The sequence below is a fragment of the Camelina sativa genome, chromosome 8 (genome assembly GCF_030686135.1).
Source record: "Camelina sativa cultivar CO46 ecotype springtype chromosome 8, ASM3068613v1".
NCBI lineage: Eukaryota > Viridiplantae > Streptophyta > Magnoliopsida > Brassicales > Brassicaceae > Camelina > Camelina sativa.
The window spans coordinates 547,706-575,379 of NC_141887.1; the positions used below are offsets into that span (position 1 = coordinate 547,706).

The window sequence follows — 27,674 nt, forward strand, 5'->3', positions numbered from 1 at the left end:
ATTTTTTAATGATAGAAAAACTCGGATTTTTCAGTTTTGGTGAGAAAATACGGTTTTGAGAAGAAAAAAACATTTTGATAATAAAAGACAATTTTTTGTGTTTTTTGGCGGAAAACACGTTTTTACGGTTTTGGCGGAAAAACACATTTTTACGGTTTTGGCGGAAAAACATTTTTATTTTACGGTTTTGGCGAGAAAACATATTTTTACGGTTTTGGCGAGAAAACACGTTTTTGCGGTTTTTGCAGAAAAACACGTTTTTGCGATTTTGGCGGGAAAACACTTTTTTACGGTTTTGGCGAGAAAACACGGTTTTGAAAAAATATAATTTTGTGTTTTTGGCTAGAAAATGTAATTTTACAATTTTGGCTGAAAATATAATTTTATATGATAAATTTTTAATAAAAAAATCAATATAAATGAGTTTAGATGAATACCCCCATTTATTTATCCGGATACATTTAGCACAAATTATCAAAACCATAGCGAGAACTACTCCGTCGAAATTTACTCCTTTGTTCTGTAGCTGAACATTTTCTTCTAAAACCTTATACTTCTCTACTCCGTAACGCTCGATCTCTTCCAAGAACACAGAACTGAAAGAAAGAACAGTAATGGAAAGATTGTTTCTTTTGTTATTCAATCCTTGAAAGTTCAATAACAATTGCTCTTCTCTTTTATAGAGATTACATGGGTTTAACCTAGTCTCTAGAATCATCTAGGCCGTGACTAGCTGTCACAGACAACAGCAAAGCGTGCCCTTTTATGCATAAGATCAAAGTAACCATTGGTCCCGTATGTTCCCTTGATTAGTCTCTATGTTGTGACGTTAAATATACCACATAAGACTATCTCAAACTTAAGAGGATAGCATCAGAAGATATTACACTACACTCATCATCCGAAAAGTGTGGCAATGATGTGCATATATGAGAGAAAATAAGTTTCATGACTTACTCACTTGATGATCCTTCTACCACAGATTTATCTGACCAGGTCAGTTCACTGTAAATTTGGTTTGGGTTCAAGTTTGTAAATTTTGGGTTCGTGCATAAACAATTTCCAGTGTAACATGACCATTTTTTTTTTTTTTTTTGGGTGTGATTGGGATATAAGTTTGTACTCAATAACTACAACAATCAATCATCATATATATCTACCTTTTTTAAACTGACAAAATTACAAAATCACATCTTTATTTTTAGTTTTGGTTAGGTTCAAAGTTGGATTTGTTGAAGACAACTATATTAAACCAATCAAAGTCCGGAACACCATTCTGCCTAACTTGAAAAGAGTTAAATAAATAGCTTCGTATTCGTAATTACTGAAATGTAGATGCTCAATCGTCGAAAGAGAAGGAGGTTGAGTTATCAATATTCAATAGTCGAATCACTTTTGTTTCGTTTTAAAATCTCATTTTGCATTTGCATTTCTTATAACCGAACATCAAGGAAAGCAGTCAAATCACCATAATTACATGTTTCTTCTATTCACAAATAAAGTCTTGACACTTCTAATCATCATTGGCAATGTCACTCCCAACTCTTCTGCATATTTCTTCCAGAGGCTCTCGAACAATGCGTCTCGAGCATATAAAGTCTTGACCTTTACACCATATAGAGCTCGTAAGAGGGTTTTAGCTTTCACAGAGTGTTTCTTCTTAGCCTTCTTGGATATATGATGATGATGATGATCCATCGATTCAACAAGCCTACTCAAAACAGCTCCGCAGTTTTCGATTCTCGGGTTCTTGGAGACCATGTGCTGATTCCAACTGTCCATATACGATAACTGGAGTTCCTTTTATCTCGAGCTTACTAAAATCAAACGTGAGTAATAGGTTTCCATGGTTGAGACTTGAGACGATCTAGCTCTGAGGTGAAGGCGTTGCAGAGTTCAAGAAGCTTCAAGCTAATCTCAGAGTGATATAATCAGATTTTCCTCCAAGTTCAAAGCAAGTTTTCTTCTTAGATTTTTCAAAGACTTCAGAATTCTGAAACATACGCTATGTGATGATTTTTGCAGAAACCAAACAAAAGCTCATGCAAACGATTCAACGGTTTGAGACTTTGGCCAACATTAGTCCTTTCACTTTGAACGAATGGGCCTCAATGGACGAAGAATCTTGCATGGAAGGAGGACAAGTGACAGATATCAAATATGATGATGATGATGATGAGAACTGTGATACTGTTGATGGAGAGAGACTGAAGATGAAGACGCAGATGAGATTGAAGAGAAGGCAGCACAGCTATGGAACCGGGTCAAAGAAAGACATGCAATTTGGATCCACGAAGAGCATCTCTGTCTGATAATGGACTACTTCAGAGATGAATTGATGCAAAGGACAAACTCGTTCCAGGAAACTCAACACTTTGAGGACCAATTGGTGAGCGAGGCAAAAGGATGCAGGTTACAGGGAAAGAGAGAAGCAGAGCTCGAACGCGGAACATGTGAGCAGAGGAGACAAGCATGTGCTAGACAAGTTGAAAGACGAGGCTGGAAGGAGAAGCGGATGAAGGAGGACCACGAAGAGGTTGCCGTGCAAATAGAGGATGGAATCTTCAGCCTCTTAATGGATGAAACTTTAACTGCGCTTTACCAATGTTGATTCCAGTCACCTGAACATGACAAAACGCAACATCATCATCGATGCTTAAGTTACTACTCGCCAGAATGAATCAGACACCAAACAAGATTCTAAAGCATAAGTTGGCTGATAAGCCATATATGGTATCACTAGAAGGAAGACACGTGCGACTGAAGGATAAAAGACGTGACTAAACTTGAAATATAAACTCTGTAATTGTCAATTTCTAGAGCTTATGCATTGATTGTTGTATGTTGAGTGACTTATGTGTCGCTTATCACCTTCAATGACGTTACCCTAGTCTCCGACGCTTTAGAATAGGATCTTTGCGACTCCTCTTCTCCTAAAGCTGTATACAACACAGGACACGATGTAGTAACCTTCACAGAACCAGGACATCACTACTTCATCAGCTCAAATCAAGCTCAATGCACTTTGGGACAGAAGTCGTGTATCTGCATAAGACAGCTGAAAGGTAGTTTTTTTTTTTTTCCAGCAAATCGACTGCACCAGCTGACATGTTTGGATATCTAGCAGCAAAGTTCTGTCTCGGGTACTGTGGAAGCTTTTTATCGTACCTTCTTGCGTTGCCACTCCTTAAGAACCCCAAGCTTGAGTCATCAGGCGATCCTATAAGCTGTTTTTCAGAGATTCATCAACAGATGCAGATGATACCAAAAAGAAACACTAGTATCAATGCTATGGATGAAACATATTAGACTAGATTACCTCAGTGATGAGTCTAAGCTGATGAACATAATCTTTACCAGGAAACAACGGCTCTCGTGTCATTGTTTCACCGAGTATACAACCGACAGACCAAATATCGATTGCTACAAGCAAAAAAAGTGGAAACTAGTTACGAAACACCAACAACACAAACTTCCAAAAAACACACAAATCAATGAAAAGGAACAAACATAACAAGCAATACTGACTACAACTGTTATTATATCCTCAGATGCACTAACATCACAAACAGAATAAGGATTGCTCCAGCTTCCTGAACCAAGTAAACTTGTAAACTTTTAAACATAAGATTCATCTGGCAAGATAAAAGAGGTAACATGAAGGATGAAGCATACTCGACAATGATCATCAGTTAACGGTTGGTTAGAGCGTATAACCTGGTGGAGATCAGTGTCAATGAACTCATAAACAATGAAAACATCATTGAAGTTCTCTCTCCGTGGTGGTCTTATTATATCCTGTACAACAATAACCTGCGCAGTAAAACCAATATACAAAGAAGAAACCCAGAAGAAGTTCACAATTCCGCAGTTCAAGTTCCTAAGCACAAATCCTATGAACAACTTTTTCCAAATTAGAGAAACCAAAAAGTATCATTAGAACATCGTAAACCCTATTTTTTTTTTTTTTTTTTTTTAAAAAAAAAAAGACCAATCAAAATCATATTCAAGTGGAAAATGCAACAAATATTGAATAATGTAACAGAATGAATTAGTGAAAGTAAACACTAAAGCCAATTACAAATGCCAACCCAAGGGAATCACATTCACGTACTGAAGAAAGGAAACTAAACCCTCAAGCCAGTTACAAGTGTCAACCTAAGAGAATCACATTAAATCGTTTTAAAGAAAGAAATCTAAACCCTAAGTACTAGAAGACGAGAGAACCCAATGAGAAGGTTAAACACAAGCCAATGGAGGTATAAGTTTCATGACTAAGAAGAAGTACCTATAATTCCAACATCAGCTCCATTGAGTAGTGAATATAAACAAACATCATCTCTTAAAGTTCAAAGATTTTTACAAGGAGCATGAACTAGAAATGACTCATACATGATCAGAATCTATTCACAACACACTACCTAAAACATTCAAATTCACAATCCAATGATGTTGGCCTTCTTTCATTACAGATCAAAAGATGAGGTAGTTTGGGAACCTGTACACACTTATCATCTAATAATTAGATCATACTTGTAAGGATTGCCATATGAAAGAGAAGCTACGACACTTATATAATCTCTTCGGCGGACGAGCATCGATTTAAATTTTTTTGAAATCACATATCTGAAATTGCATACACGGAGGTCGTAGCGACGATATTCTTTCGACATGATAATCCGACGGACAAAGCAAACTCTGCTAAACAACCTTAACGCTAATCCATGATCGATTTCGTCAACCGTAACTCGTTAGCGACGCAGTGAGAATGAGAAATAGAAATGGGAAAAAGCTTAAGCAAGACGTGCACCGGCGGAGATATCTGAGCAGTCACGGCGGTTGGCGAGAGATTGGAGAATCATAAAGTAAAAATGGCGGAGGCGAGAGATCGAGAAGACTATGGCAAGAGATAGAGAGAGGTAATAGAAGGGGTAAATCGGTCTTTTTGGTCAAATCAAAAGGCTTGACTCTGTAATTCTGGACTATATAATATGTCCTACATCTATTAAAATTTGGGAAATAATGCATATATCTGTAATTGATCCTTCTAACAAATCTTATGTTATAAAGTCTCAGACCTCTTTCTTCTTTTCTAATTCAAAAGGGGGAAAAGGCTCCACTCGGGCGACCCGTGAACCCTTTTAACCGGGTTTTTCCTTTTCTTCATTCTTCTTTGGTTTTTTTCTTTTTTTTTTGTTAATTCAATTTCCAATTAACCGGGTAGACATTACTGGTGGGAATGTTCTTTATAGCATGTTTAAAGGTGGGTACTAAAAAAACGATGTTTAAGTGTATTTATAATTATAATATTTGGAAATAATTAAGTTTAAACTTTTTTTCAAAAAAACTGTAAAATAGTATGTTGCAATCTTATATCCTAATTTTGGATTCTTAAATTTTTTCAAAAATTATCCTGAAATCTGAATAGAGTAGAAGAATTGACCAAAACATCAAATTAATACATGCCATACTTAGAAGATACAACATAAACAATTGATTTCAGTTCAAAAATCAATGAACCTTTATAGAAGGGAGCAAAAAAGCCTAGTTAATCCGACTCATCAAACGAAAATACCACTCGTATGACTAGTCTAGTCGAGCAATGTCCTCCTCTCCAAAATTCAGCCAGCTCGGGTTCTGCTTCGAGCTCTCGTTCAACTTATCAAGAAACCTACTTAATTTGACTAGATTAATCATGTTATTATTTTATTTTATTTTCCTAGTTATTTTTAACGTGCTAGAAGAATCACCCATGCTAAAAGAATCACGTTCCCAATATCCTTTGAAGATCCATGCATGAATAGATCCTGGCAAGCCTGAGACTAAGTTGTAAGTAGCATAGAAACAAAAGCCATAAGAAATAGGGATTTTTGTTTCTCTAAAACGACTAAACCACAATTCACTCTCGATATAAGGCATATATTAATTATACAATCAGTTCAGTTTTTCTTTATCCAATTGTTTTTACCTAAGTATCGGAGTATCAGTTCGATATTACTAACTCTCACTTGGGATGATCACATAGACAGAACATAAGATAAATTTTTATAAATTGTGAACTAAATGCAGTAATAACAATTACATTGTAATGTTAATGTACCTTTTAATCTTAGTCTTGGTGTTTAGCGTAGCCTTGGAACTCCAGCAACTGAGAGAAGAATAGAAAGTGAATATGGTACACTTTGGGAACTAAAAAAAAAGTGTATCTAATATCAAACAAAATACACTATTAAAAACGTTTACATATATATTAGAATCCTTTTTTTTTTGTTCGTTCTGCAACAAAATAGAACCTAAAATTGCAACAAAACCGTTTTTAAAAAGAAAAAGAAGATAAACTATAATCAGCTTTCCTTCTCTCTTCCTTAATCGCCGTGATAATCATCATAATCCTCTCTAATCGATCTTAACAGAGGAATAGATGAGCCTTGTGAACCAGAGACAAGCATAGAAACCAATTGTTCCAGTGAGCACAAAAAATGCGTAAGAAGCGATGAGCATGTACCCAAAGTAAAGCATCGCCGACACCATTTTGGTGATCTGAAGCTTTGTGAAAAAGTAGAACGTCGCGTAGAGGAAGAGATAAAGAGCTGATGAGCCTGATGTCAAGTAAGATCTCCACCACCATAGGTAGTCCTCACTGCATAGCTGGAAGTAGCAGAGTACTATGGTTATCTCGGCGCAAGTAACGATGAGGATTACAAAGACGAGGAAGAGGAACCCGAAGATGTAGTAGAACTGGTTAAGCCAGATGGATGTAAGGATGAAGAAGAGCTCGATAAACACTGCACCAAATGGTAGGATTCCTCCAATGAGGATTGAGAATACCGGGTTCATGTACCAAGCTTGCTCTGGGATTTGCCTCGGGATTTTGTTGGTTTTCACTGGGTCATCAACTGCTGGCTTCTTGAACCCGATGTAACCCCCAACAAAGACGAGAGGAACTGAGATGCCAAACCAGAGGAAGATCAAGGCGAACATTGTCCCAAAGGGCACAGCCCCAGATGACTTCTGTCCCCAGATGAGAGCGTTTAGGACAAAGAAGATGGCTGAGACAACTGCAGGGAACAAAAACGCTGTTCTGAAGGCGATTCTCTTCCACTCTGTTCCTTTGAACATTTTGTAGAGACGTGAAGAGGCGTAACCAGCGAAGAGACCCATGAAGACCCAGAGCAGGAGCATTGCAGTCATCAGACCACCCCGATTGGAAGGAGAGAGAAACCCGAGCATGGCAAAGATCATTGTGACAAATACCATGCCTAAACATTGGACCCCTGTACCAACGTAGACGCAGAGCAGATCTGAGTTGGTTGGAAGCCTGAAAACATCACCATGAACGAGCTTCCATCCTGTCTCTTCTTGGGCTTCTTCTTGAGTCTCTAGCTCGTTGTATCGTGAAATGTCACGGTACAGGGTCCTCAGCATTATCATCGCCACCATACCAGACAGGAACAGGACGATCATCAGAGAATTGACGATAGAGAACCAGTGAATTTGGTTATCACTCATCAGAAGATAAGAATCCCATCTAGATGCCCACTTCACTTCACTTTCCTGGACAAATATGGCAGTCGAAAATCAGAAGAAAAAAAATAATGAGAAACTTGATGACATTTATTTAAGACAGAAACCGTAGCGTACTTAAAGAAAAACTTGCCTGGAAATCGACATCATATGTGAAGATAATCTCCTTCTTTTGTTCAACTTCTTGAGGGGTAGCCGAGCTAACAACCAGACGTTTTGTGTGAGGATCACAGGTCGTGAGACGGGTCTTCTCACTCCATTCTCCCTCATACTCATGCTTCACACTATATATTAAGGAAAGGAATATCAGCACTGAAAGACAGGGGATCTCAAGAGATGTTCAAATTATGAATAAAAGAATGGCACCTGTAAGGTTTGACCTCAAATCCCACGATTCTTGCAGCATCAGTTTGCACATCTCTGTGATAGCGGACTATAAATGACAAGTGATTGTGCATAAAGAACTTCTGCTCTTTGCTCTGCGAATGCAAAAGGAACCTTAGAAAATCGAGCTAGCTAAGCATGAATTCCATTTAGTACCAACAATCCAAACCTACTTACCCCCTCGTACTGGCCTTTAAGACCAACATGATAACCGAGCTGATAAACAACAGAGGGAGAACCCTGGTCCACTCTTTCAATTGGAACCACCAGAGGAAGGTTGTCGAGGATCCTAACACACACAAGAAAGACTTGTCAAAAACTGACAGAGGAAAGTATGTTCCTCATACATAAAATCAAAGAGAAGTTTCTAGATTTGGTCTTACATGTTGACTCGGTACTCATCATCGATCTTTTCTTTAAACGCTTTGGCTGTCTTCGCATCAAGAGTGACTCGGCCGAGAATATTGCACATTTGTGCCTCCCGCATTTTGAACTGCAATTAATTCAACTCCGCAAGGTTAGAGTTAACGTACATGAATAAAGTTTTAACACAGACTGGTCAAATACAATACAAATTAAAAAAATGCAACAGAAACTAACCGTATATGGGGCATTTTCTATGCGGTCACCCCGAAGCACTTCACCAAGATTCTCAGTACTGTCCACTATCTTCTTAGGGCGAATAAAAGGAAGGGAGTAATACGAGTATGGAAGCTGAGTCTTTATTGAAGTTAATTTATTCACTTTCACCTTCAGCTCATCACCCTGCATAACATACAAGGAGAGAGCAGAAAATAAGACTCAAAATTCGAATATGATTCCATCACTTCTACTTTTTTAGTAAAACCATGCAAGTATACTTTGATTGAGATTCGTAATAAAACATGCAGAACCGACACTGCACTTATACCCATAACTTGGATTTGGTAGCAATGCCAAGCGAATCAAGAGCGAGTGAGTACGAGATCACTAAGAACCTAACAAAACCAATCAAAATTAAAACGAATATGGCTAATCCTGAAGAACAAATATCGATGTAGCTCGCCTAAGATGCGACATTGTTCAGATCGAGAGACTTTTGAAGCATAAACGAAGTAAAATAAAAGCCTCAGCCGAACCAATCACCCATTCTGTGAGATTACATGCTTAAACCAAAGTCGGTGCATCACAGCACACACCAAATCTCATATTCTCTCACTTTCCCGAGGATCAAATGCGGACTAATCCTAAATGAAATCGAAACGCGAGATCCAGGAGATCCAATTCAGATCTAAAAGCCTAGAAATCTAAACGTTTTTTTTGTTTGTTACCTTCTCGAAATCCTGAGGAGCAACACCAGGGAGATAGAAAGAGTGAGCGCCATGGATGAAGAGCAGAAGAATCAAGGCGATCGCGGATCCAGAAGATTCCGATATCCTGCTACTGCTCCTCCTTAATAACTCCATAGCCATGGCTGTTACTAGACAAAAAGGAAGAAATAACCAGATCTGAAGCTACGCTACAGTTGTATATGACTCTTATACGCTTCGAGAGACTCGAGACCAAGACCCGCCTTGTAAATTGACTAATTGTAAATTGTAATGTTTTACATCCCGGTTTATATTTCCGGTTCGGCTCCTTACTCTTTGATCCTTATCAACCATTTATAACTCGCCACGTCAGCACTGCGCATGAAGCCCACCCTATCATAAACCATGATTAAACTAATCAATCAAAACTCAAAAGCATTGCTAAATGGCAAATGCTGATGAATAATTAACGAGTACTGATAGTATAGTGTCTTTCGTAATTTTAAGCAAAAAAATCGTACGGATTATACTTTTAAATTATCTAATTAGCATTAACTATGCGTTTTTAAGAGTTTGTGTTAAAAACTTATATTGTGGTTTAAAGAGTATTATTTACCCAAATATTATGTAGTTTAGTCACATGAAGGTTTGGAGATCAAAATATGAGGTTACAGGTTTTAAATCGATTATAATTATTAGAAAATCTATCAATTTTTTACACTGTACCTGGATTACTTGTTTTGTATTTAATTTAATGATGGATTCTAATCTGATTTGAGTAATCCTCACACTATTAATTCATAACACAATCTAACAAAAACAAACATTATAATCATTCAAAGAGATCAGAGTCTTTGGTTTTATTATCATGCAGAGAAAGCGCAAGAAGAAGAGAAGGCAAAGCACGACAAGGCCATCGTTTTGACAAGTTAAACAACGAAACAACAAACATCAAACAGAACACAACAACAACAACAGGACAGCATATATACATTGATCTAAAAGCTTTTCAGATTCAGCAGGCACTAGACCAGAAACAAACGGTGACTCTTGTCTTACCAATCTTCAAGATCTAGTAACCTCCCTGAATAAACGCATTTAGGCGCTGAAGCTCCTCTCGGTGCTCACTCACCACAGCTCGGACCACATCTCCTATGGACACCATTCCGATCATGCCCTTGTCTTGGATTACCGGAATATGCCTGATTCGGTTGTCTGTACAACATTGCAAGGTCAGGAAACCGTATTATAATAGCTTTTAAACCCAAAAGTTTGTATCTTTGTTGGAGAAAGTATAGGTTTTCTGGTTACCTGTCATCAGTTGCATAGCTCGCAAGACCTTGGTCTCGGGTGTCACAGTGATAAGCTTATTCTGCAATAGTCAGTTCACAGATCAAGTCAGTTTCAATCCAGAGAAGCAAAGAGTAATCATATAATCTCGCATTTCCATACCTCTTCAGTCATAATGTCTCCAACTTTTGTTGATTTGGAAGATCTTCCTTGCACTATGATCTTCCTTAGGTAATCTGAATAAAACCACAATGTCGTAAATGAATCACACAAATAAAAAAAAACGCGCAACAAAAACTTTCCTTGGTTGGTTCAGATATAATATTTACCTCTCTCAGTAATGATCCCAGCAAGAGCTTGTTGCTCACCAGGTTTCACAACCACCAAGGCACCAACATTGTGTTGTGTCATCTAAAACAAAGCAAACACATCAAATTCCAAATTAACACACGGAGAGATGTGTATAAGTAAATCTAAAAGGGCAAAGAAGAGAAGCATACGGATTTAACAGCATCATAAACAGTGTCATCAGTAGTACACCAAAGCCAAGATCCATCAGCACTTTTGCCTTTGGCTTTCATGACATCAGAAATGGTCGTGCTCTCGAATCCAGTTTCCTCCATACGAGCAGGTTTAGTTGATTCATAGCGTGAACCAACAAACACAGAAGACTGAATCGCCGGGTTAATCACACGGAGATGTTGCAGCATAGAACCTTTCACAACATTTCCACCAGAGACGAAAGATCTAAGCACAGCTTGCATCTTTTTTTTCACCTGTGTCCCGCAATCAAATCTATCACTTATACTAAAAACGAGATCTATAATACGAACTAGCAATCACAATCATCTGATACCAAAAATCAACGAATCTAATGAGACTAGATCGGAAATAGAATGGTCTCTAACTATAAATGTATCTGATCGGCAAATCCTAAAATAAGAAAGTTTCCTAAATCTGACTGTTAATACTATAGCTTCAGAGATAACGAAGAAGGAGAGAGAGATTGATTCATACCTGAGCTTAGAGAAGAGATCGTAGTTGAGGCTGAGCTTTGAGAAGAACCCTAGAGATTGAGGAAGAGACAGCTGACCAATACTGAGTTGAGTGGAGAGTTTGAAGGGTTCTTATGGATAATCATCAAATATATAAATAAACCATTTTTGATAGCGAAGTACTGACGACTTTTTTTTTTTTAATTTCTTTTCCTTAAAATATCTTAGAAAATTTTAAAAAGTGATGACTGTTCATTCAATTACTCTATCACATCCAGACAAAATATCAATAGGCCCACTATTAAACTTTAAATCCAGGCCCACTTTAACAAGGCCAGATTTTGATACAAATGAAAATCCAGGCCCACTTTAACAAGGCCAGATTTTTTTTTTACTGTTTTACAATGGACTCATATATTTTCCTTATTTTCAACTTGGCTTTACAATGGGGAACTCAGATTGACAGATTCAATCGAGACGACGTAGAAGATACTCAACCTCGACGAGCTTAGTGAGAGGGATAAGCCATTCGCCATAGATGCGAGAAACAACCAACGGATCCACTTTATACTTCTTCTCACTCTCATCACCAGAGTCAGAAGAGATACACTTCACTTCTTGTCCAAACGTTTCTGCTTTCTTTTGGACTCTTTTCTTAACCATTTCTTCTACTTTCTCAAACGTCAAAAGCTTCATCAAAGCCTCTGTATCCTGTATAAGTTTTTCAGAAACCAAACCCGTATGGTGTGTGAGTCATCTCATATTAAAACCAAATCCAATCCACATTGTGACATATAAAATTTACCTTAGCGCGAATAGCAGGCTCGTAATCTTGTGGAGCATCTCTGAATTTGACCTCAGCTACAAATTTACCGTAGTGAATCCTTCTTGAAAGAGCCTTTACAAGATCAAATCAGACATAGAATAAACCACATGTAGAACTGATTATTATCTGTGAACTGAATTCAAAACGATCTCCTTACTTGTAAACAGGCGAGATCACTAGCAGCAGTTGATGGATAGTTTCCATCATCGCCTGGTTTGACGAACAAAGGAAGCAATTCTTTAAAGTAAACATCCCAAATCCGTTTGTTTATGTTAACGAATAAAGCCTTAGGATGCAAAACCTAAAGAAGAGAAGAGAGATTAAAAAAAAGTACTCTTAGAATAGAAGCATTTAGAGTTCTTAGGGAAGTGTTTATCAAAATTTACTACATCATACCGTTGGATATTTGTGCGTAGGAAACACAGGGTGAGGAATGTTGTCAAGGAAGAATGGATTCTCTTCCGGGTTTTCGTATCTTCCTACCTAAAGATACACATACATAAAGACTTTAAAGTGAACCAATCAACACAGCATATAGGCTCATATCCAGAAATCTCGAGCATAAGCTAAATGAGATGAATGTACCATGCAGAAACACATTCAGAACAAAAGTAAAACAACCCCTGTATGTATTGACAATGTTCCACATATAGTGAGGTTCATAATATAAAAAGGTGGAGCCTTTTTTTTTTTTGGCAGATTCAGACCCAATTCCAGACAAGAAGTTATCGCACAATTAGAGACAACACCAAGTTATCTTCTTTTGCGATGGAGGAGACACAAAACAAACAAACGCAAGCTAATTCAAGAATCCAGCCTTAGTGAAATTGACTTGTAGTTTGGTTTCTGCTACTTCCATGAAACAATCTATGGAAATTGATATAGCGAACCGAATCAAAACGAAGCATTGAACTCTAATTCTAGTTTTAAAAATGGGAAATGAACCTTAGCTTGGAGGAATTCAATTTCTCTGACGAAAAACTCGGTGAGAGAAGAGGAATTCCCAGAATCCTCGAAAGCAAGGGCATTGAGGGGAAACTGAGATCTTTCGATCAAGCTGAAGACTATTGTGTCTTCTTGCCTAATCAACGATTCCCTGATCGATTCAAGACTCAATACATCGGAACCCACCACAGAATCCGAGTTTGACTCGTTGACTCCTGCCATGCCACTTCTGCGAAACGCCAAAATTCCGACAAGATAAAACATCACAGTCATCGTCGATGGTGTAAAAGCTACAGATGAAGTTCAAAGGACTTACCTTGAACAATGAGTCAATGAAAGCTTCTTCTTCTTCCTCTCGTTTTTTGAGTCTTAACGTGCTTTTGGACTTTTTTTGTGCTTCTCCTCAGAGATATGCAAATTTTTTAATTTCATTTTCTCTATGAACAATTTATTTTTTATTTTTTTGGGCCCAAATTTGGACAAATTGAGGATATAAAGACAAATATATTAATTAATTAATTAATATGTTGCTTCTTCACAAAAAAAAATGACATACTCTGTTTTCACTTTTTGTAATGAAAACAAGAAATAAACAAATAGTATCTTCTCACCTAGAAACAGGGTAAGGGTGAGTTCGAGAGCTAGAGTTGATTATTATTCTAGAAGAAGGTTCTGGAATACGTTCAGAGACTATATAAGCAGTGTCTTTCCACCAAGAAGCTTCCGTCTCTTTCAACTATAGCCTTTGTTTGGCATCTTCCAATGCAATCTCTAACTCTTTTATCTCCTCTTCTTGTCTTGTCTCCATTACCTCGTGTAGTCTTCTCTCCAGCTCATAAGGACACACTCCTTGTTGTTGCTCCATTATTCCTGGACACACGTGTCCGAATCTTGTTCCTTCTGAATCTTCTTCACTCTTCTCTGAAACCTCCTGTGAATCCATGATAGTTCCATTAATCTTAGAGAGAAAATAGTTAATGTTTCACGGTTCTCTATGTTATGTTGGTCAAATACGTCAATCTCAGATAGTCAAACTAATGATCTGCTTAGACAAGTACTTTACCTTAAGATTAGAACATTGGCCATCCTGGCCTTGACCAATCTGAAGAAGCTTAAACTCAGCTTCAAGTTCAGCTTCAAGCTGATCCATATCACCTCCAAAATCATCCCCTCGCTTAAACACATAATGTGACAAAGACCCTTCACCTCCAACACTCAAAGATGTCTCCAGGATCTGTGGAGAGTAATAGTGATCAGTAGTAGAAGACTCAGGGCCATCTACAACTTCACTAATGGTAGAATAAGCAGCAGATGTTTCACTTCTCTCTTGCTTCCCAAACTGAAACCCTAGCTGTTTTCGCCTTAAATCATCCTTGTGAAACTTTAGAAACTTCTCTATATCGTTACGTAACTCGACAAACTCTTGCTGTTTCCGCCTTAGTTCTTCGTTCCGACGTTCCAAAACCTTCTCTAAATCGTTCTGTAGCTCAACGATCTTGTGAATCTCTTCTCTACCAGTAGCGATCAGATGCAGCAGATAACAACTCACTCCAATACTAAACAAAAATTCCCTCCTTTGCAATTCTAATATAGACCAAAAGATATGTCACAAACACAATTGACAGACAATCATAATAAACTGATCAGTCAAATTGGCATCTTAAACAGTTTTGTTAATAGATTGAATCATTCAAATCAGTAATCTTGCAAAGTGAAATGAAAGATTATTCATGTGTTTACCGGAAGAATCGATCGTACGTGGCGTCGAATCTGAGGATTGGCCAAGATGAACATCATCCTCAGAGCAAGTTTTGATCCTCACATCATCACAGGGTGACACACGTGCTTCAGCCGTAGCCGCCTTCTTTCCTTTGACCTTTCTCTCATGTGGGGAGAACCATCGAGATACGATTCTCCGTGGCGAAGGACATCTGATCCGGATGCATCCTGCTCCCACTCCACCACCGTCATCCATCGGACGATTCGAATATTTCACCTCCGAGATCAATCGGTAAAGAGAAGAAGACAGAGAGAGATAGAGTTTTAAAAGAGAGAGAGAAAGAGGAATGATATTAATGAGAATCACGAGGAGAGGCAGAGTGTTGTGTTCTTTCAACTTCTTCGATCTACAAACCAATAAAAAGCGTTTGGAGGGAAACTTTTGAATTGTTTTGGTAACTCTTTTAATGCCAGTCACCTCTCCTTTTCCCAATTTATTATACTAGTAATTATAAAATCTACATATAATTATTGGCATGACTATAAAAAATCTATGACTCATTTGGTAAAATCATTCACTTTTTCTTTTTCTTTTGACAAATGGTGATTTAAATACTTAAAATAGTGATTTTATGGTCAAGAGTCAAGATTCAAGACTCTAGATTTAGTACTAGTATGTTTGAAGATGATCAAACCAGGTCATAAGCCAATTGAGAATTTTTTTAGCCACAAATGGTAAACGAGTAACGTTGACCAAAAGAAAATGGTAATAAAGTAACACAAATTCAGTAATATTATTATTGTCACATTTTTTATTTTTTTAACGGCTGGCCGGCCATTGATATTGACATTGCTGTTTGTAGACCATCGTTTATAGAGTAGTACCAAATGTCCTTGGAAAAAGACCATAATAAATTCGAAACAAGTTGGTGTTTGTTTTTGTTTTGAATAAAGAATCTTTTCAATTTTGGATCTGCCTTTACCTAGCTTATTCCCGATGAAGTAAGCAGCTGATCATAACTTTGTTTGATAGTTAGATCAATTTGTAAATTTCACAAATCCTTAAAGAGGAAAAATAATGAATTTGATAGTACTATTGTAGTAACGAAAAAAAAGCTAAACCAACATGTATTACAGTTGACGAAAATGTTTTACAGTTGATTTTTACAGTACAAAGTTAATATGGAGAACAAAAGGAAAACCAAAAAAAAAAAAGCAAAATCGTTGGTTCTCAAGTCTCAATGGGTCAGAGCGAAGATGACATTTGGCTTATCACCTCCAATGTGGCTTTCGTCTTCGTTAAATGATCCATCTACGTTTTGTTCAAAACACACTCTTATTAGTTCAATCACCAATTCTTTACATTTCTAAAAAATTAAATATGTTTTCTGAACTTTGGTCTCCAGGGCTTACCAATTCCTTCTCTCTGTTGTCCTGCGTATATACAAAAGACAAAATCCACAGGTCAGTCTTCTTTACAAGAGATTACCTGCTTGTGAAGAAACTAAAAAAAGGGGTTTACAATGTATTTATACCCTAGTTTGAATCTCCTGTTTGAGAGCGCTTATCAGTCTAAACAAGTAGTCGTAGTTGGATTTGTGAGGCTCCTGCCATCATCGCAATCATATACAAATAATCAAGATCTTCATCATAAACCATTAATCAAGATCATCATCATCATCATACAATGATCAATAATGTTTCATTATGTTATGTTATTACCTCAATGCTCTCTGGAAGAGGAAGACCTTCAAATACTTGAGGAGGCTCTCGAAGCTGAAGGATCTGACTCGGGTCATTTGGCAATGGAACGGTCCAAGAAGGCGGATTAGCAATCCCAATTGATGCAAAACCGTTTCCAGTTCTGTTCTCCCACATTTGCTGTTGTTGAGTTGAAGATCTATCATTAATGCTCTGATGTTGTAACTATGAAAGAAAACACAAGAATAAGCCTAAGACAACTGGTACAAAATGTTCAAAATTTCCAGCGTTTTTAGTTTTTTTACCCTTGGAACATTTTCGACTGTGTACGAAACAAATCTGGGTTCTGTAAAGTTGGGAGGCTCAAGAACAACATATGCCCCTTCGTTTTCATAGCTTCTTGAACCCTGAAAGTGAAAATTAACAAAAGAACCAGTTTAAAAAACAACAGGAACAGGTAGCAGTCGGACTCTGTTTGTTGTAAGAGGAGGCTAAGGGAAATGACCTGTGAGAACATTGAGGCACTGAAGATTGTGCAAAGCTTTCCAGATTCTACTTCATGATCTATGGAGTAACCGCTTAGCATGTTTCCCATGTCTTCTCGATCTGCTCGTGCATCAGGGCCTTCATGTGATCTTATAATCATCTAAGATGGAAAACAAACAGATACAATCTACATAAATAAACAAACTGGAATAAGATAAGGAGACGCTTTTAACCCAAAGTTTTACACTTACCTTTAAGTTAGACTGTTTTAGAAAAGTCTCGGTGCAATCAGCTCCCCAAAGAAGACCCTTGTAATTGCTTTCGCTCAGACCATCAGCCATCCACGGACATGACCATAAAACATGGTTAAGAGTTATATTCTCGTCATCGTTATCACCAATTTGTCTCCTCTCAATCTTGTCAAGTTCCTCTAACGAACCCAACAACAAAGACGGATTCACAGTGTCTTCTTGGACTCGAGAACTTTGAAAGAGACCTCCATGAGTTGCGTAGACGCTATTTGATATGACCGATGCCAAAGGTAACATCTTAAAACAATCGATACACTTGGAGTACAGCATCGGACCATGCTCACCATACCTGACACATATTTCTTTCAAGAAATCAAGCTCTTCTGCAGAAACTCTTGTTTCAGAGCTTCCTCGAAGTAAAACTACATTCTTAGGCATCAGAATCTGTAGTTAGAAACAGCAAGTATCGATCAGATGGGAACAATTATGAATTAAGACAGTTAAACAGATAAAGTGAAAGAAAACATATCTAGGGCCTTAAATCTAATGCTTTCATGTTAATATTAAGCAAACTCATGTTGAATACACTATTTGTGATTACTGAAAACAAATCTAATGCCTTCAACATTAACAATGCTTAAGCACAGAAAATAGTGTTTTTATAGTTTAAAAGACAAAACACGGGAGAGGCCTAACACTTGAACTAGCGTTCCATCACAAACAATCTAATAAGATAAAAGGAAAAAAGTATACATATGTACCTTCCAAGCTAAGAGAACCAAGAACACTTCTAGGCTCCAAGAACCGCGACCAATATAATTACCGTTGAACACAAACGACTGATTCTGTGAAGGCCTGCCTGATTGATCAAAGATTTTGAGGAGATCGTGTAACTGACCGTGGAGATCCCCAACCACAATCACTCTAGAATTCTCACTATTGATTTTAACGCAATTGGATTCTTTGTTTAGAATCTGTGAAGCACAATCCACCAAAGAAACAGCCACAGTATGTGGTAAGACCATAGGAAACTCAGAAACAGAGTTCTTCCATGTGAACTGATTTAGCAAACCCATCAAAGTCTCAACCCATTCAAGAGTTAGTCGTGACACCAAAGGCCATGAGATTGGCTCCAAAATAATGTCACCAAAATCCCCACCCACAGAATCATCTCCGTTCCCCAAATAAATCTCCATCTCCATTGGCTCAGTCATGTCATCAAGATGATCAACAGTTTCAGGTTCGTATTTTCTACTACTCGTTCCTTGTACACTTGATATCATCCTAGTCACCTGTTGCTTCTCTTGATCATCCAATGTCTCATAGTGAAACCCACGAAGAGACTTTAAAGAACGGTCTGAGTTACTCACCTGCACAAAACAATTCAAAAAATTTCACATTTACTGCTCCACCATTAACTCTAAAGACATCATAAAGATGTAGTATATACTTACCACTTGCTTTAAAACCGAACACAGGATTCGAGTTACACTATTCTCCGGATCCTGATGAAGCAAAGAACATAACTTTGGGCGTTAAGGGTGCAAAAGCAAATAAAGATATAAAAGACATTACTAATAAGCTCAGACTAACATACTTTAAGAAAGTCACGATCAGCACCACGTCGAGATATTTCTTTCAACATAAGCAGAGTACGCAGTTGCTTATAGTTCTTCATTCTCATTGTTTTAACCGCACTTAGCTTCGTGAATGCGAATTTGCAAGCTTCAAGTTTCGCGTCTAGAACCCTTTTTGATATTTCTACAGAAATCAAAACCATCACAATGTTATCACATTACTGGTTTTTGCTCGGACACGGAGACAATTTTCATGGGGATGAACCAAATCAAACTGACTGGAAAAAAAAAAAAAAAAAAAAAATTCAATCGAAAAAAACAAATTACCTGGAGGCGGCATATCGAAAAAATTGAAAATTTCACCGTGAGATTGACAGTGAACGGGAAAATAACCACAGTGCGGTGAGTTCGTCGACGCAGTTCCGGCGTCGATGTCGATTTACAACCGCCGTTTCACCACCGAGGAACGAGCGTTTTCCTTTTAACTTCTTGCCGGTTCTAGGGCAAAGAAACCACGCGCATTCCGCTGCTTAGAAAGCGAAAAGGATGTTGTTTTCCAGTACTAATGGGCCGGCCCATATTTTTAAAGGCCCAAACTTAGAAAAATAAAAAAAACCAGAGTCTTCTCTCTCTCGGGAGTGAGAGAGATTTGTGATTGACCAAACCAGTCGAATTAGCTCTTTCTGATAAACCTCAACAATGGCGAAAGAGAAGGCATGAGAAGAAGAAACGGGAATGGCGGGAGTGATTAGGGCTAAGCAGCTGTTTCTATGCTCTTCGATTCTCGCGAGCAACAATAGCAAGATTCTGTTACGCGCTCCTCGGCGTAGTATCAATGTAATTTCGGGGAATCTCAATTCGAGCGAGACGAAGAAGAAGGAGAAAGATAAGAGGAAGAGGAGGAAAGAGATTGAGGTGGAAAAAGCGACGGCGGAAGCAGTGGTGAGTAAGGAAAAGCGGAGGACAAGGTCGAGCAGAGAGTATGAGCTCGCCGACGATGGCGAAGTCCCCTCCTCACATGTGCCTGTGATGCTCGGCGAAGTTGTCGACGTTTTCTCTTCCGTTCGATTGCGAAGTTTCGTTGATTGTACTCTTGGTGCAGCTGGTCATTCATCTTCTGTAAGTTCCTCCTAATCTTGAACAAACTGTTGCATAGGATCTTGAGGAATTAGATTATTAGGTTTGATGAACAAACTTGTATGCTTTAGATGTTTAGTTTCTATTGTTTGCATGTGTAAATGGATTGTGAATGTTGTAAGATTCCATTTCAGATTATTCAAAGCCACACTGAATTGAAGCATTTTATTGGAATGGATGTTGATCCTGTGGCTAGAAAACTGGGTCACTTTCATATTGATTCTCTCATGCATCCAACTTTGAAGGCGTCTATTGTTTTGAAGAACTTCAAATACATCAAATCTGTGATTGCTGATACTCAACCGGAGTTGTTAGATGTAGGTGTCGATGGTATTCTTATGGACCTTGGAATGTCCTCTATGCAGGTTAAATTTGTGATTTTCACAAGCAATTTGTTTCTGTTTCCTTGTATTGATGTTGTTGACACCACTCACTTACGCTCTTTACAACCTTGTGCATGGCAGGTAAACAATCCTGATAGAGGGTTTAGCGTTCTTCAAGAGGGGCCTCTTGATATGCGCATGGATCCTCAGGTGAGGGGGTACTTGCAGTAGAATGAACCTGAGGGTTTTTGAATCTCTTGGAATCTATGCTGAAGTTTTTCCTAACCTTGTCCACTAACATGTGACAGGGGAGTCTAACAGCAGAAGATATAGTGAATTCTTGGCCAGAATCTGAACTTGGGAGAATCCTACGGGACTATGGCGAAGAAAGCAACTGGTATTCACTTCAGAATAGAATTGTTAAGGCTAGACTTAATGGCGGGTTACATTCTACTGGGGAACTAGTTGATCTCATTCGGAATATGTCACCAGGAAGCAGAGGTATATATATCATTTGATATATCTGTATATGACTTAGATGTCCGTAATCTATCTTGAGATTTCATGATTTGCATTTGCATCTCAATGAGAATTTCCAATTAGTGTTCCTAGTCAAAGATTTGGTTTGCCAGGTATAGGAAAACAAAAGAATGAGTATGTGTGAATGATAATCCTTTTAATCTTTTATTAATTCGACTTCCGTTTGAAATGCTATAGGAGGCAGACAAGGTTGGATAAAAACAGCAACACGTGTGTTTCAAGGCCTAAGGATTGCAGTGAACGACGAACTCAAGACGCTACAAAACTCACTATACTCGTCGTTCGATGTTCTGTCTCCAGGTGGAAGACTAGCAGTCATCTCCTTTCACAGTCTGGAGGATCGGGTTGTTAAACAAACGTTCCTCGACATCTTAGGATTTCAAAGAGAAGAGATCAACGGAGAGAGAAGTATTATTGTAAAACCGGAAAGGCAAATCGAAGAAAGTATAGATAAGGAGTTGAAAGACAAAGAAGCATGGATCAAGCAGACAGTAACTGCGTCGAAAGGAGTGATACTGACAAAGAGACCAATAACGCCTTCAGAGGAAGAGGAGAAACTGAATCGCAGAGCCAGGAGTGCTAAGTTGAGAGTGATTCAGAAGTTGTGATTGCGCTTTGAAATGTTTTTTTCATTATTTAGATGGAATTCGTCAAGTTCGATTTAGTGGACTATCAAATTGTTAAAGCTCTAACTAAGCTCCCCCATTCAAATAGTTGAGGTTTTTTTAACAAGAAAATTAGAAATAGCCGAAGAGGGTTACCTAAACCGTGTTAAACCAAACGGAATGATTTCAATTTCGTCAAATCAGACCGGTTGAAATAAACTATTTTCTTTGACCATACCAGTTAGGTATCTGACTGTTGTAGCCTCCCGTAAACACACCCACTTGGACCTCCGAAACCCTTCTTCTTCTTCTTCTCACTCCTCCACGAAATGGGAGCAGTTGATCTCTCTTTCTCACAGAGTCTACTCTTATCTCCGTCGCGTTCCACTCCTACCTCCCCCACACACCGTTCCGTCTCTTTTCTCCCGGCGGGAAGCAACAAGTCACGGAGTCTTCCGCCGTTGCGTTCAATGAGCCACGATGACGACACGGCCTCTAAGGAGGCCAAGCTATGGGGCGGAAGGTTCGAAGAGAGTGTCACTGAGAAGGTGGAGATGTTCACTGAGTCAATTTCATTCGATAAAGTTCTCTACAAGCAGGACATTATGGGTAGCAAAGCTCATGCTACAATGCTCGCTCACCAGGTTTTAACTTCATGCATTGCTATAACTTCATCTGTAGATTTTATTCGAATTGGGTTAGTTTTGATCTGGGGTTGAGTAACAGAGGTAATTGTTTGTTGGAGATGAGAGCTCCTTTGCTGCGTTATGTTTGATTTGATATCTTTCTTCTAAGTCATGCTAAAGTCAGGACAATCCCGATGGTTTGTTATTGCAGGGCCTAATAACTGATAGCGACAGGGATGCCATATTGAAAGGTCTTGATGATATCGAGAGGCAGATTGAAGCTGGTAAATTTGAGTGGAGGACAGATCGAGAAGATGTGCATATGAACATTGAAGCAGCTCTTACTGATCTTATTGGTGAACCTGCAAAGAAACTTCACACAGCACGGAGCAGAAATGATCAGTGTGCTACTGATTTCAAGCTTTGGTGCCGTGAGGCTATCGACACGATCATTGTTAAGATCAGAAATCTTCAGACATCACTTGTTGCATTGGCTTTGAAGAATGAGGCGTTGATTGTTCCTGGATATACTCATCTTCAAAGAGCTCAGCCTGTTTTACTACCCCATGTCCTCTTAACTTTTGTGGAGCAGGTTTGGATTTCCTTCTTTAGTTTTCCTTTTTGAGTCCCTTTTTGTTTTGTTTTCTGGTGAGGCTATGTGTTATAGTCATATTTAGATGCAGCCAGCAGCAATTTTTAACCATAATTTGTTTTTACGAAGTTTATCTTCTGGTGATTAGGTCTTCCTTTGTAATTCTGCATTGATTAGTCTGTGCCTTAAACCATCATAGGTTCTTACATTTTCTGAGATCTCTCTCACACAATCATCTTATATATACCTATTTACCAATTAGTCTTTTCCTGCCTCAGAACATCAAAGGGTTCTTACAGTTTACTTTCGCACTATCTTCTTATTAGGATTTTACTTTCTTGACTGGTACTTTGTTCATGTATGGCAGCTCGAACGTGATGCTGGTCGTTATATGGACTGTCGAGCAAGGCTAAATTTCTCCCCCCTAGGAGCTTGTGCTTTGGCTGGAACTGGTCTACCTATTGATAGATTTATGACTGCAAATGCTCTTGGGTTTACCGAACCAATGAGAAACAGGTATGTTCCTAGTTCTTGTATTGGCTGCATCAACTCTCTCTCTCTCTAGTAATATGTCTTTCTCTGTAGGTTTACGGTTTCTAATTTAGTAAGTTTTTTTTCTTCTTTATTTGAAATAGCATCGATGCAGTTTCAGATCGAGACTATGTGTTGGAGTTCTTATTTGCAAATTCCAACACAGGCATTCACCTGTCACGGCTGGGAGAAGAGTGGGTTCTTTGGGCATCCGAAGAGTTTGGTTTCATGATTCCAAGCGATTCCGTCTCAACTGGAAGCAGTATAATGCCACAGAAGAAGAATCCAGACCCAATGGAACTTGTCAGAGGGAAATCTGCAAGAGTCCTAGGCGATTTGGTCACTGTCCTGACCCTGTGCAAAGGACTTCCACTTGCTTACAACCGAGATTTCCAAGAAGATAAAGAACCGATGTTCGATAGTACCAAGACAATAATGGCGATGATAGATGTCTCTGCAGAATTTGCCCAGAATGTAACATTCAACCAAGAGAGAATTAAAAAAAGTCTCCCCGCGGGACACCTTGACGCCACAACTCTGGCCGATTACCTTGTGAAGAAGGTAAATGTCAGTTTAAATTTATCAAAATCTTTCATTTTGTATCTAGAGTCAGAAAGATAAATACTGTCTTCTTCTTTTTTTGTTGATACTCAGGGGATGCCTTTTAGGTCATCTCATGACGTAGTTGGGAAACTAGTTGGAGTTTGCGTCTCAAGAGGCTGTGAACTTCAGAACTTAAGTCTTGAAGAGATGAGAAAGTTGAGCCCTGTGTTCGAAGAAGATGTGTTTGGATATCTGGGCGTGGAAAATTCAGTCAATAAATTCAGTTCCTATGGGTCAACTGGATCAAACTGTGTAGCTGAGCAACTTGGCTACTGGGTCAACAAGCTGAACATGACTACCACCTGAGCTGGACCAAAACATTAGCAAAAGAGTCGTCTGTTTTTCTTTTTTTGTATTGTGAGGATATTGGTTATCAAATACCAGGGAAACTTTCAAGTAAAATGTTGCAGCAGATTGAGGTAGACAATACATTGGTGCCTTTGCGTTGCAAAACCCAAAAAATAAGTGTTACTGAAGTTTTGTAATATTTGAAATCTAGATATTGTGTAAGTGTTTGGTATGCTTCTCGTTTCAGATGTTCTCTAAAATATCAATGTTCAATTCAATATATCCAAACATCAAATCAAATACTAGTGGATTGCACTTGGATGTGAATTTTTGGAACATGGGAGGACCCCACATGTCATGACATCCTCCTTAGGAGCTGCAACATCTGTTACATGTTATGTAACTTACATTGTTCCAAAATGTCATTCTCCAATTTTTATGACCAAACATAAATTGACACAAACACATACCAGTAATAACCTCATTGGTGTTTCCTCTTCTCCAAAAATAGTTAAATCTAATCTAATCTAATCCAAAAACTCTCCTTTCATTCTCGATATAATAATAATATCCTATTTGATGGTTGAGTCACTTTCTGACTTTGACACAATTCTTGTCCTAAAATCCCATGTTAGCTACCACTGGTTAATGCTTTTTTTAGATTATTGGTCGGATATTAACTATGGTGAAAGGCTCCATCATTTTTTTTTTTAATTTAAATTGTTTTTTATTACACTCAGTGGATCGAGTTTATCTTGTTATCTGGTGAACCTCATTTCTCTTGTTATCTTGACCTTAATCCTTGTTTTTGTTTGTATTCATTTTAACTTCTTTGGGGATTTTTTCTGTCACGTAACTCAGTATCAACTTATACGCCACTAATTCTTAACACGATTGGGTCTCTTAGAATTCCGTAGAAAGATGTAGTCGTGTCTTTTTGGTAACACTAAACAATCTCATTTATACAGAAAATTCAGATTAACATGATCTTCATCACACCAATCACTTTTTATCCCTATCTCACGATTATGCCCAACTACAAATTGAAGTTAGACATGTCGTAGATTGATTAATCACAAAAAAGTCGTCGGATAAATAAAATTTTAATTTGTTGCGACTTTGTCCTCCTCTCCACTAACTCGAAATAATATTCTTCAATGATTTTGACCTGGTAACAGAAGTGTCGATCTTTTCGAAGTCTCTAAGACACTACACGTGGCTAACTTCTAAACCAACAAGACTCAACGTAACACTTTCTAACTTGTCGACTAATATAATATAATCCCAAATTAATTTTAATGTAAAAACAACAAAAACCAAAACTTTATTAAACCAAAGAAAAATTTTAGGTTCAATGTAACAGTTTCTTCTTATACTACAATAACCGGAAACCGGTTAACTCAAGAACCGGTCAAGAATCTTTGGGAGAAGCGTTGTTGTTATTATCGCCGTGCCAAGACCAGACGATGTCGTTTAACGCCGGCCGTACTTGTTCTTCGTATAACCTATCGTACTCCAACGTATCTCCCGCCGATTTGCAGAACTCAACCACCGATATCTCCGGCGCTACTTCGAACACTTCCGCCGTCATCGAAAGCCTTCCTTTTCTCCCTTCCGTTTTACCTTCCATCTTCACTTTGAAATCCTTGGTGATCTTCACTTTCATGTTCATCTCCTTCGTAACCGTTTCGATCTTCTCCATCACCTCCGTCGCCGAAGACCGCGACGTGAACACCGATTGAACCTTCCTCTTGCTCTCGAACAAGCTCGACAGATCGAATCCGGAAGACATCGAGGAGATGAACTCGAAAGCGTTGAAGAATTTAGGCGAGACCGGCTCTGTTTGATTTTCCCAATCTCCGTCTTCTTCTTCTTCGTCTCCTCCTCCGCTGTTGTTGCTGCTGCTCTGAGAACAGATCGGTTCTTCGATTTTGAAAGCTAACGGCGGGGTGAAGTTTTTACGGAGCCAAGGGGTTCTCATAATCGCCGGGATCGAGATCCGTCGATCTGGATCTACGACGAGGAGTTTCAAAATCAACCTCCTAGATTCCGGCGAAAACCACGGCGGAAACTCGAAATCAGCTCTGAAGATTTTCCGGTACATGTTCATAAGATTCTCGTCTTGAAACGGCAAACAACCGGCGAGGAGAACATACAAAACGACGCCGCATGACCATATATCAGCTTTGGCTCCGTCGTAACCTTTCTTCCTTAAAACCTCCGGCGCAACGTACGCCGGAGTTCCGCACTGCGTGTGAAGCAATCCGTCTTGGAGGATCTGTTCAGGCAAAGCGGACAATCCGAAATCCGAGATTTTCAGATCTCCGTTCTCGTCTAAGAGAAGGTTCTCAGGTTTCAGATCGCGATGAGAGACGCCTCTGCTGTGGCAATAATCAACGGCTGAGATTAACTGCTGGAAATATCTGCGAGCAGCGTCTTCGTGAAGCTTACCTTTGGAGATTTTGCAGAAAAGCTCGCCGCCTCTAACGAACTCCATGACGAAGAAGATCTTCGTTTTCGTAGCCATGACTTCTTTTAGCTCGACGATGTTTGGATGACGAACGAGCTTCATGATTGAGATCTCTCGTTTGATTTGTTCCATCATGCCTGGTCTCTTCATTACTTGATCCTTGTTGATGACTTTGATGGCGACGCACTCGCCGGTTGTTATCTCTTTGCCGTAGTAGACTTTAGCGAAGGTTCCTTTGCCTAGTAGTCTTCCCATCTCGTACTTTCCGAACAAGATTCTCCGTTCTTCCTCCATTGGATTATATATAGGTTTCGTCTTTAGTCTCAAGTGAAAAAAAAAAAGAAGAAGAAGAAGGTGATATAGTAGAGAGGAGAGGGTTAAGAGAAGGTGGTGTTGAACCAAGAGGTTTGGTTAGTACATGAGAAGATATTATTGTCGTAGGTGAAGTAGAGTAATTCCATGGAGCTTATTTGGGAGAGGAAGATGAAGAAGATGACGATGAAGTGAATAACAAAGAGGAGATAAACAACACAGTTACGTGGTGTCCTCTTTTTATATTAACTTGATCAGGCGATCACATGTCACACCGCAATACGTAACTTTTCTATAATATGTAAAAAATTATTTAATTATTAAATATATACTATATATATTTATACAAAATTAAATGTTTGCAGTTACTTTTACTAGTGGTGCTGGCAAATGTTAATGTTTTATGTTATAGTGTTTGATACTTATTTTTTTTTTTTTTTTTTACCTTTTCTATTTTTTGTACATGGTGTAAATTGTTTGCTAGATTATTTATTCTTAAGAAAAGGATTCAGGACAATAATTTCTTTTGAATCTTTTTCCTCTTTAATTTGTTTATTTTTTTTCCCCAAACTTCTTAATTTGTTAATTAATTTGCTAAAATTAGGTCTTATTTCTTAGTAAATCGTTTACTATATATGTAATTGTAGAATTCTAATTTAT

At 38.4% G+C, this 27,674-nt stretch overlaps 7 protein-coding genes, 2 long non-coding RNA genes and 1 pseudogene across 26 annotated transcripts; 3 read left to right on the forward strand and 7 right to left on the reverse strand.

Annotated features, from left to right (window-relative positions):
- Nucleotides 1-1,393: 1,393 nt before the first annotated feature.
- LOC104705344 (uncharacterized) lies at nt 1,394-5,036 on the reverse strand. Of its 16 annotated transcripts, none has more exons than XR_015563271.1 (7): nt 4,422-5,036; nt 3,718-3,813; nt 3,529-3,635; nt 3,320-3,423; nt 3,169-3,227; nt 2,872-3,058; nt 1,394-2,621 (listed from the first exon to the last, which is right to left on the reverse strand). It is a non-coding gene; the product is annotated as an uncharacterized LOC104705344 (long non-coding RNA). The 16 variants fall into 16 exon arrangements; XR_015563265.1 differs by having other exon boundaries at nt 2,872-3,045; nt 4,422-4,904; XR_015563260.1 differs by having other exon boundaries at nt 2,872-3,045; nt 3,529-3,593; nt 3,676-3,813; nt 4,422-4,882.
- Nucleotides 5,037-6,190: 1,154 nt separating this feature from the next.
- Nucleotides 6,191-9,674, reverse strand: LOC104705351 (transmembrane 9 superfamily member 8). The gene is made up of 7 exons (XM_010421336.3): nt 9,219-9,674; nt 8,509-8,673; nt 8,292-8,401; nt 8,086-8,197; nt 7,891-8,003; nt 7,658-7,808; nt 6,191-7,554 (listed from the first exon to the last, which is right to left on the reverse strand). The coding sequence occupies exons 1-7, from the start codon at nt 9,357-9,359 to the stop codon at nt 6,397-6,399; spliced, it is 1,950 nt and encodes a 649-aa protein (XP_010419638.1). The 5' UTR covers nt 9,360-9,674; the 3' UTR covers nt 6,191-6,396.
- Nucleotides 9,675-10,008: 334 nt separating this feature from the next.
- Nucleotides 10,009-11,734, reverse strand: LOC109124536 (CBS domain-containing protein CBSX3, mitochondrial). Its single transcript, XM_010421337.3, has 6 exons — nt 11,505-11,734; nt 10,988-11,263; nt 10,817-10,898; nt 10,650-10,723; nt 10,509-10,569; nt 10,009-10,412 (listed from the first exon to the last, which is right to left on the reverse strand). Exons 2-6 carry the CDS (start codon nt 11,249-11,251, stop codon nt 10,270-10,272), a joined length of 624 nt encoding a protein of 207 aa, XP_010419639.2. The 5' UTR covers nt 11,252-11,263; nt 11,505-11,734; the 3' UTR covers nt 10,009-10,269.
- Nucleotides 11,735-11,764: 30 nt separating this feature from the next.
- On the reverse strand, nt 11,765-13,706 carry LOC104705354 (chorismate mutase 2-like). Its single transcript, XM_010421339.3, has 6 exons — nt 13,570-13,706; nt 13,254-13,482; nt 12,705-12,791; nt 12,466-12,609; nt 12,288-12,380; nt 11,765-12,193 (listed from the first exon to the last, which is right to left on the reverse strand). Exons 2-6 carry the CDS (start codon nt 13,473-13,475, stop codon nt 11,951-11,953), a joined length of 789 nt encoding a protein of 262 aa, XP_010419641.1. The 5' UTR covers nt 13,476-13,482; nt 13,570-13,706; the 3' UTR covers nt 11,765-11,950.
- A 36-nt stretch (nt 13,707-13,742) lies between these two features.
- On the reverse strand, nt 13,743-15,643 carry LOC104705353 (protein POLAR-like 1). Its single transcript, XM_019228211.2, has 3 exons — nt 14,994-15,643; nt 14,317-14,837; nt 13,743-14,184 (listed from the first exon to the last, which is right to left on the reverse strand). The coding sequence occupies exons 1-3, from the start codon at nt 15,226-15,228 to the stop codon at nt 13,990-13,992; spliced, it is 951 nt and encodes a 316-aa protein (XP_019083756.2). The 5' UTR covers nt 15,229-15,643; the 3' UTR covers nt 13,743-13,989.
- A 181-nt stretch (nt 15,644-15,824) lies between these two features.
- LOC147939559 (uncharacterized) lies at nt 15,825-16,218 on the forward strand. The gene is made up of 2 exons (XR_015563272.1): nt 15,825-15,974; nt 16,130-16,218. It is a non-coding gene; the product is annotated as an uncharacterized LOC147939559 (long non-coding RNA).
- LOC104705355 (serine/threonine-protein phosphatase 7 inactive homolog) lies at nt 16,086-19,535 on the reverse strand. Of its 2 annotated transcripts, none has more exons than XM_010421340.3 (11): nt 19,315-19,535; nt 19,008-19,171; nt 18,865-18,915; nt 18,172-18,780; nt 17,411-17,854; nt 17,179-17,319; nt 16,979-17,080; nt 16,695-16,898; nt 16,508-16,579; nt 16,386-16,406; nt 16,086-16,284 (listed from the first exon to the last, which is right to left on the reverse strand). In XM_010421340.3, exons 1-11 carry the CDS (start codon nt 19,325-19,327, stop codon nt 16,219-16,221), a joined length of 1,887 nt encoding a protein of 628 aa, XP_010419642.2. In that variant the 5' UTR covers nt 19,328-19,535; the 3' UTR covers nt 16,086-16,218. The 2 variants fall into 2 exon arrangements, with proteins under 2 accessions (XP_010419642.2, XP_019083757.2); XM_019228212.2 differs by having other exon boundaries at nt 16,695-16,853; nt 19,315-19,507.
- Nucleotides 19,536-19,621: 86 nt separating this feature from the next.
- Nucleotides 19,622-21,724, forward strand: LOC104705356 (uncharacterized). The gene is made up of 5 exons (XM_010421342.2): nt 19,622-20,106; nt 20,259-20,489; nt 20,589-20,657; nt 20,756-20,948; nt 21,165-21,724. Exons 1-5 carry the CDS (start codon nt 19,723-19,725, stop codon nt 21,593-21,595), a joined length of 1,308 nt encoding a protein of 435 aa, XP_010419644.2. The 5' UTR covers nt 19,622-19,722; the 3' UTR covers nt 21,596-21,724.
- A 103-nt stretch (nt 21,725-21,827) lies between these two features.
- LOC104705357 (argininosuccinate lyase, chloroplastic) lies at nt 21,828-24,492 on the forward strand. Its single transcript, XM_010421343.3, has 5 exons — nt 21,828-22,236; nt 22,430-22,810; nt 23,178-23,326; nt 23,446-23,902; nt 23,996-24,492. The coding sequence occupies exons 1-5, from the start codon at nt 21,922-21,924 to the stop codon at nt 24,248-24,250; spliced, it is 1,557 nt and encodes a 518-aa protein (XP_010419645.2). The 5' UTR covers nt 21,828-21,921; the 3' UTR covers nt 24,251-24,492.
- A 1,046-nt stretch (nt 24,493-25,538) lies between these two features.
- Nucleotides 25,539-27,376, reverse strand: LOC104705358 (CBL-interacting serine/threonine-protein kinase 5 pseudogene; annotated as a pseudogene). The gene has a single exon (XR_015563274.1). The product of XR_015563274.1 is annotated as a CBL-interacting serine/threonine-protein kinase 5 pseudogene (transcript).
- Between the last annotated feature and the right edge of the window lie 298 nt (nt 27,377-27,674).

Coding starts and splice junctions, on each gene's coding strand:
- LOC104705353 (XM_019228211.2), bottom strand. CDS start 15,228: ATGGATGACGGTGGTGGAGTGGGAGCAGGATGCATCCGGATCAGATGT. Junction 14,838..14,993: donor ACGTACGATCGATTCTTCCG/GTAAACACATGA, acceptor GGTCTATATTAG/AATTGCAAAGGAGGGAATTT. Junction 14,185..14,316: donor GCCAATGTTCTAATCTTAAG/GTAAAGTACTTG, acceptor ATGGATTCACAG/GAGGTTTCAGAGAAGAGTGA.
- LOC104705355 (XM_010421340.3), bottom strand. Junction 18,916..19,007: donor CTGATCGTGACTTTCTTAAA/GTATGTTAGTCT, acceptor TTGCTTCATCAG/GATCCGGAGAATAGTGTAAC. Junction 17,855..18,171: donor TGGTTCTCTTAGCTTGGAAG/GTACATATGTAT, acceptor TTCTAACTACAG/ATTCTGATGCCTAAGAATGT.
- LOC109124536 (XM_010421337.3), bottom strand. CDS start 11,251: ATGCAAGCTGTGCTTAGATCTTTCGTCTCTGGTGGAAATGTTGTGAAA. Junction 10,724..10,816: donor TGGGATCATTACTGAGAGAG/GTAAATATTATA, acceptor GGTTTTATTCAG/ATTACCTAAGGAAGATCATA. Junction 10,413..10,508: donor AGCTATGCAACTGATGACAG/GTAACCAGAAAA, acceptor AATGTTGTACAG/ACAACCGAATCAGGCATATT.
- LOC104705351 (XM_010421336.3), bottom strand. CDS start 9,359: ATGGCTATGGAGTTATTAAGGAGGAGCAGTAGCAGGATATCGGAATCT. Junction 8,674..9,218: donor CTCCTCAGGATTTCGAGAAG/GTAACAAACAAA, acceptor TATGTTATGCAG/GGTGATGAGCTGAAGGTGAA. Junction 7,809..7,890: donor TTTGAGGTCAAACCTTACAG/GTGCCATTCTTT, acceptor CTTAATATATAG/TGTGAAGCATGAGTATGAGG.
- LOC104705357 (XM_010421343.3), top strand. CDS start 21,922: ATGGGAGCAGTTGATCTCTCTTTCTCACAGAGTCTACTCTTATCTCCG. Junction 22,811..23,177: donor TCTTAACTTTTGTGGAGCAG/GTTTGGATTTCC, acceptor CATGTATGGCAG/CTCGAACGTGATGCTGGTCG. Junction 23,327..23,445: donor ACCGAACCAATGAGAAACAG/GTATGTTCCTAG, acceptor TATTTGAAATAG/CATCGATGCAGTTTCAGATC.
- LOC104705354 (XM_010421339.3), bottom strand. CDS start 13,475: ATGGCAGGAGTCAACGAGTCAAACTCGGATTCTGTGGTGGGTTCCGAT. Junction 12,792..13,253: donor TTGAATTCCTCCAAGCTAAG/GTTCATTTCCCA, acceptor GTGTATCTTTAG/GTAGGAAGATACGAAAACCC. Junction 12,194..12,287: donor AGCCTGCTATTCGCGCTAAG/GTAAATTTTATA, acceptor AAACTTATACAG/GATACAGAGGCTTTGATGAA.
- LOC104705356 (XM_010421342.2), top strand. CDS start 19,723: ATGGCGGGAGTGATTAGGGCTAAGCAGCTGTTTCTATGCTCTTCGATT. Junction 20,490..20,588: donor TTGGAATGTCCTCTATGCAG/GTTAAATTTGTG, acceptor TGTGCATGGCAG/GTAAACAATCCTGATAGAGG. Junction 20,949..21,164: donor TATGTCACCAGGAAGCAGAG/GTATATATATCA, acceptor GAAATGCTATAG/GAGGCAGACAAGGTTGGATA.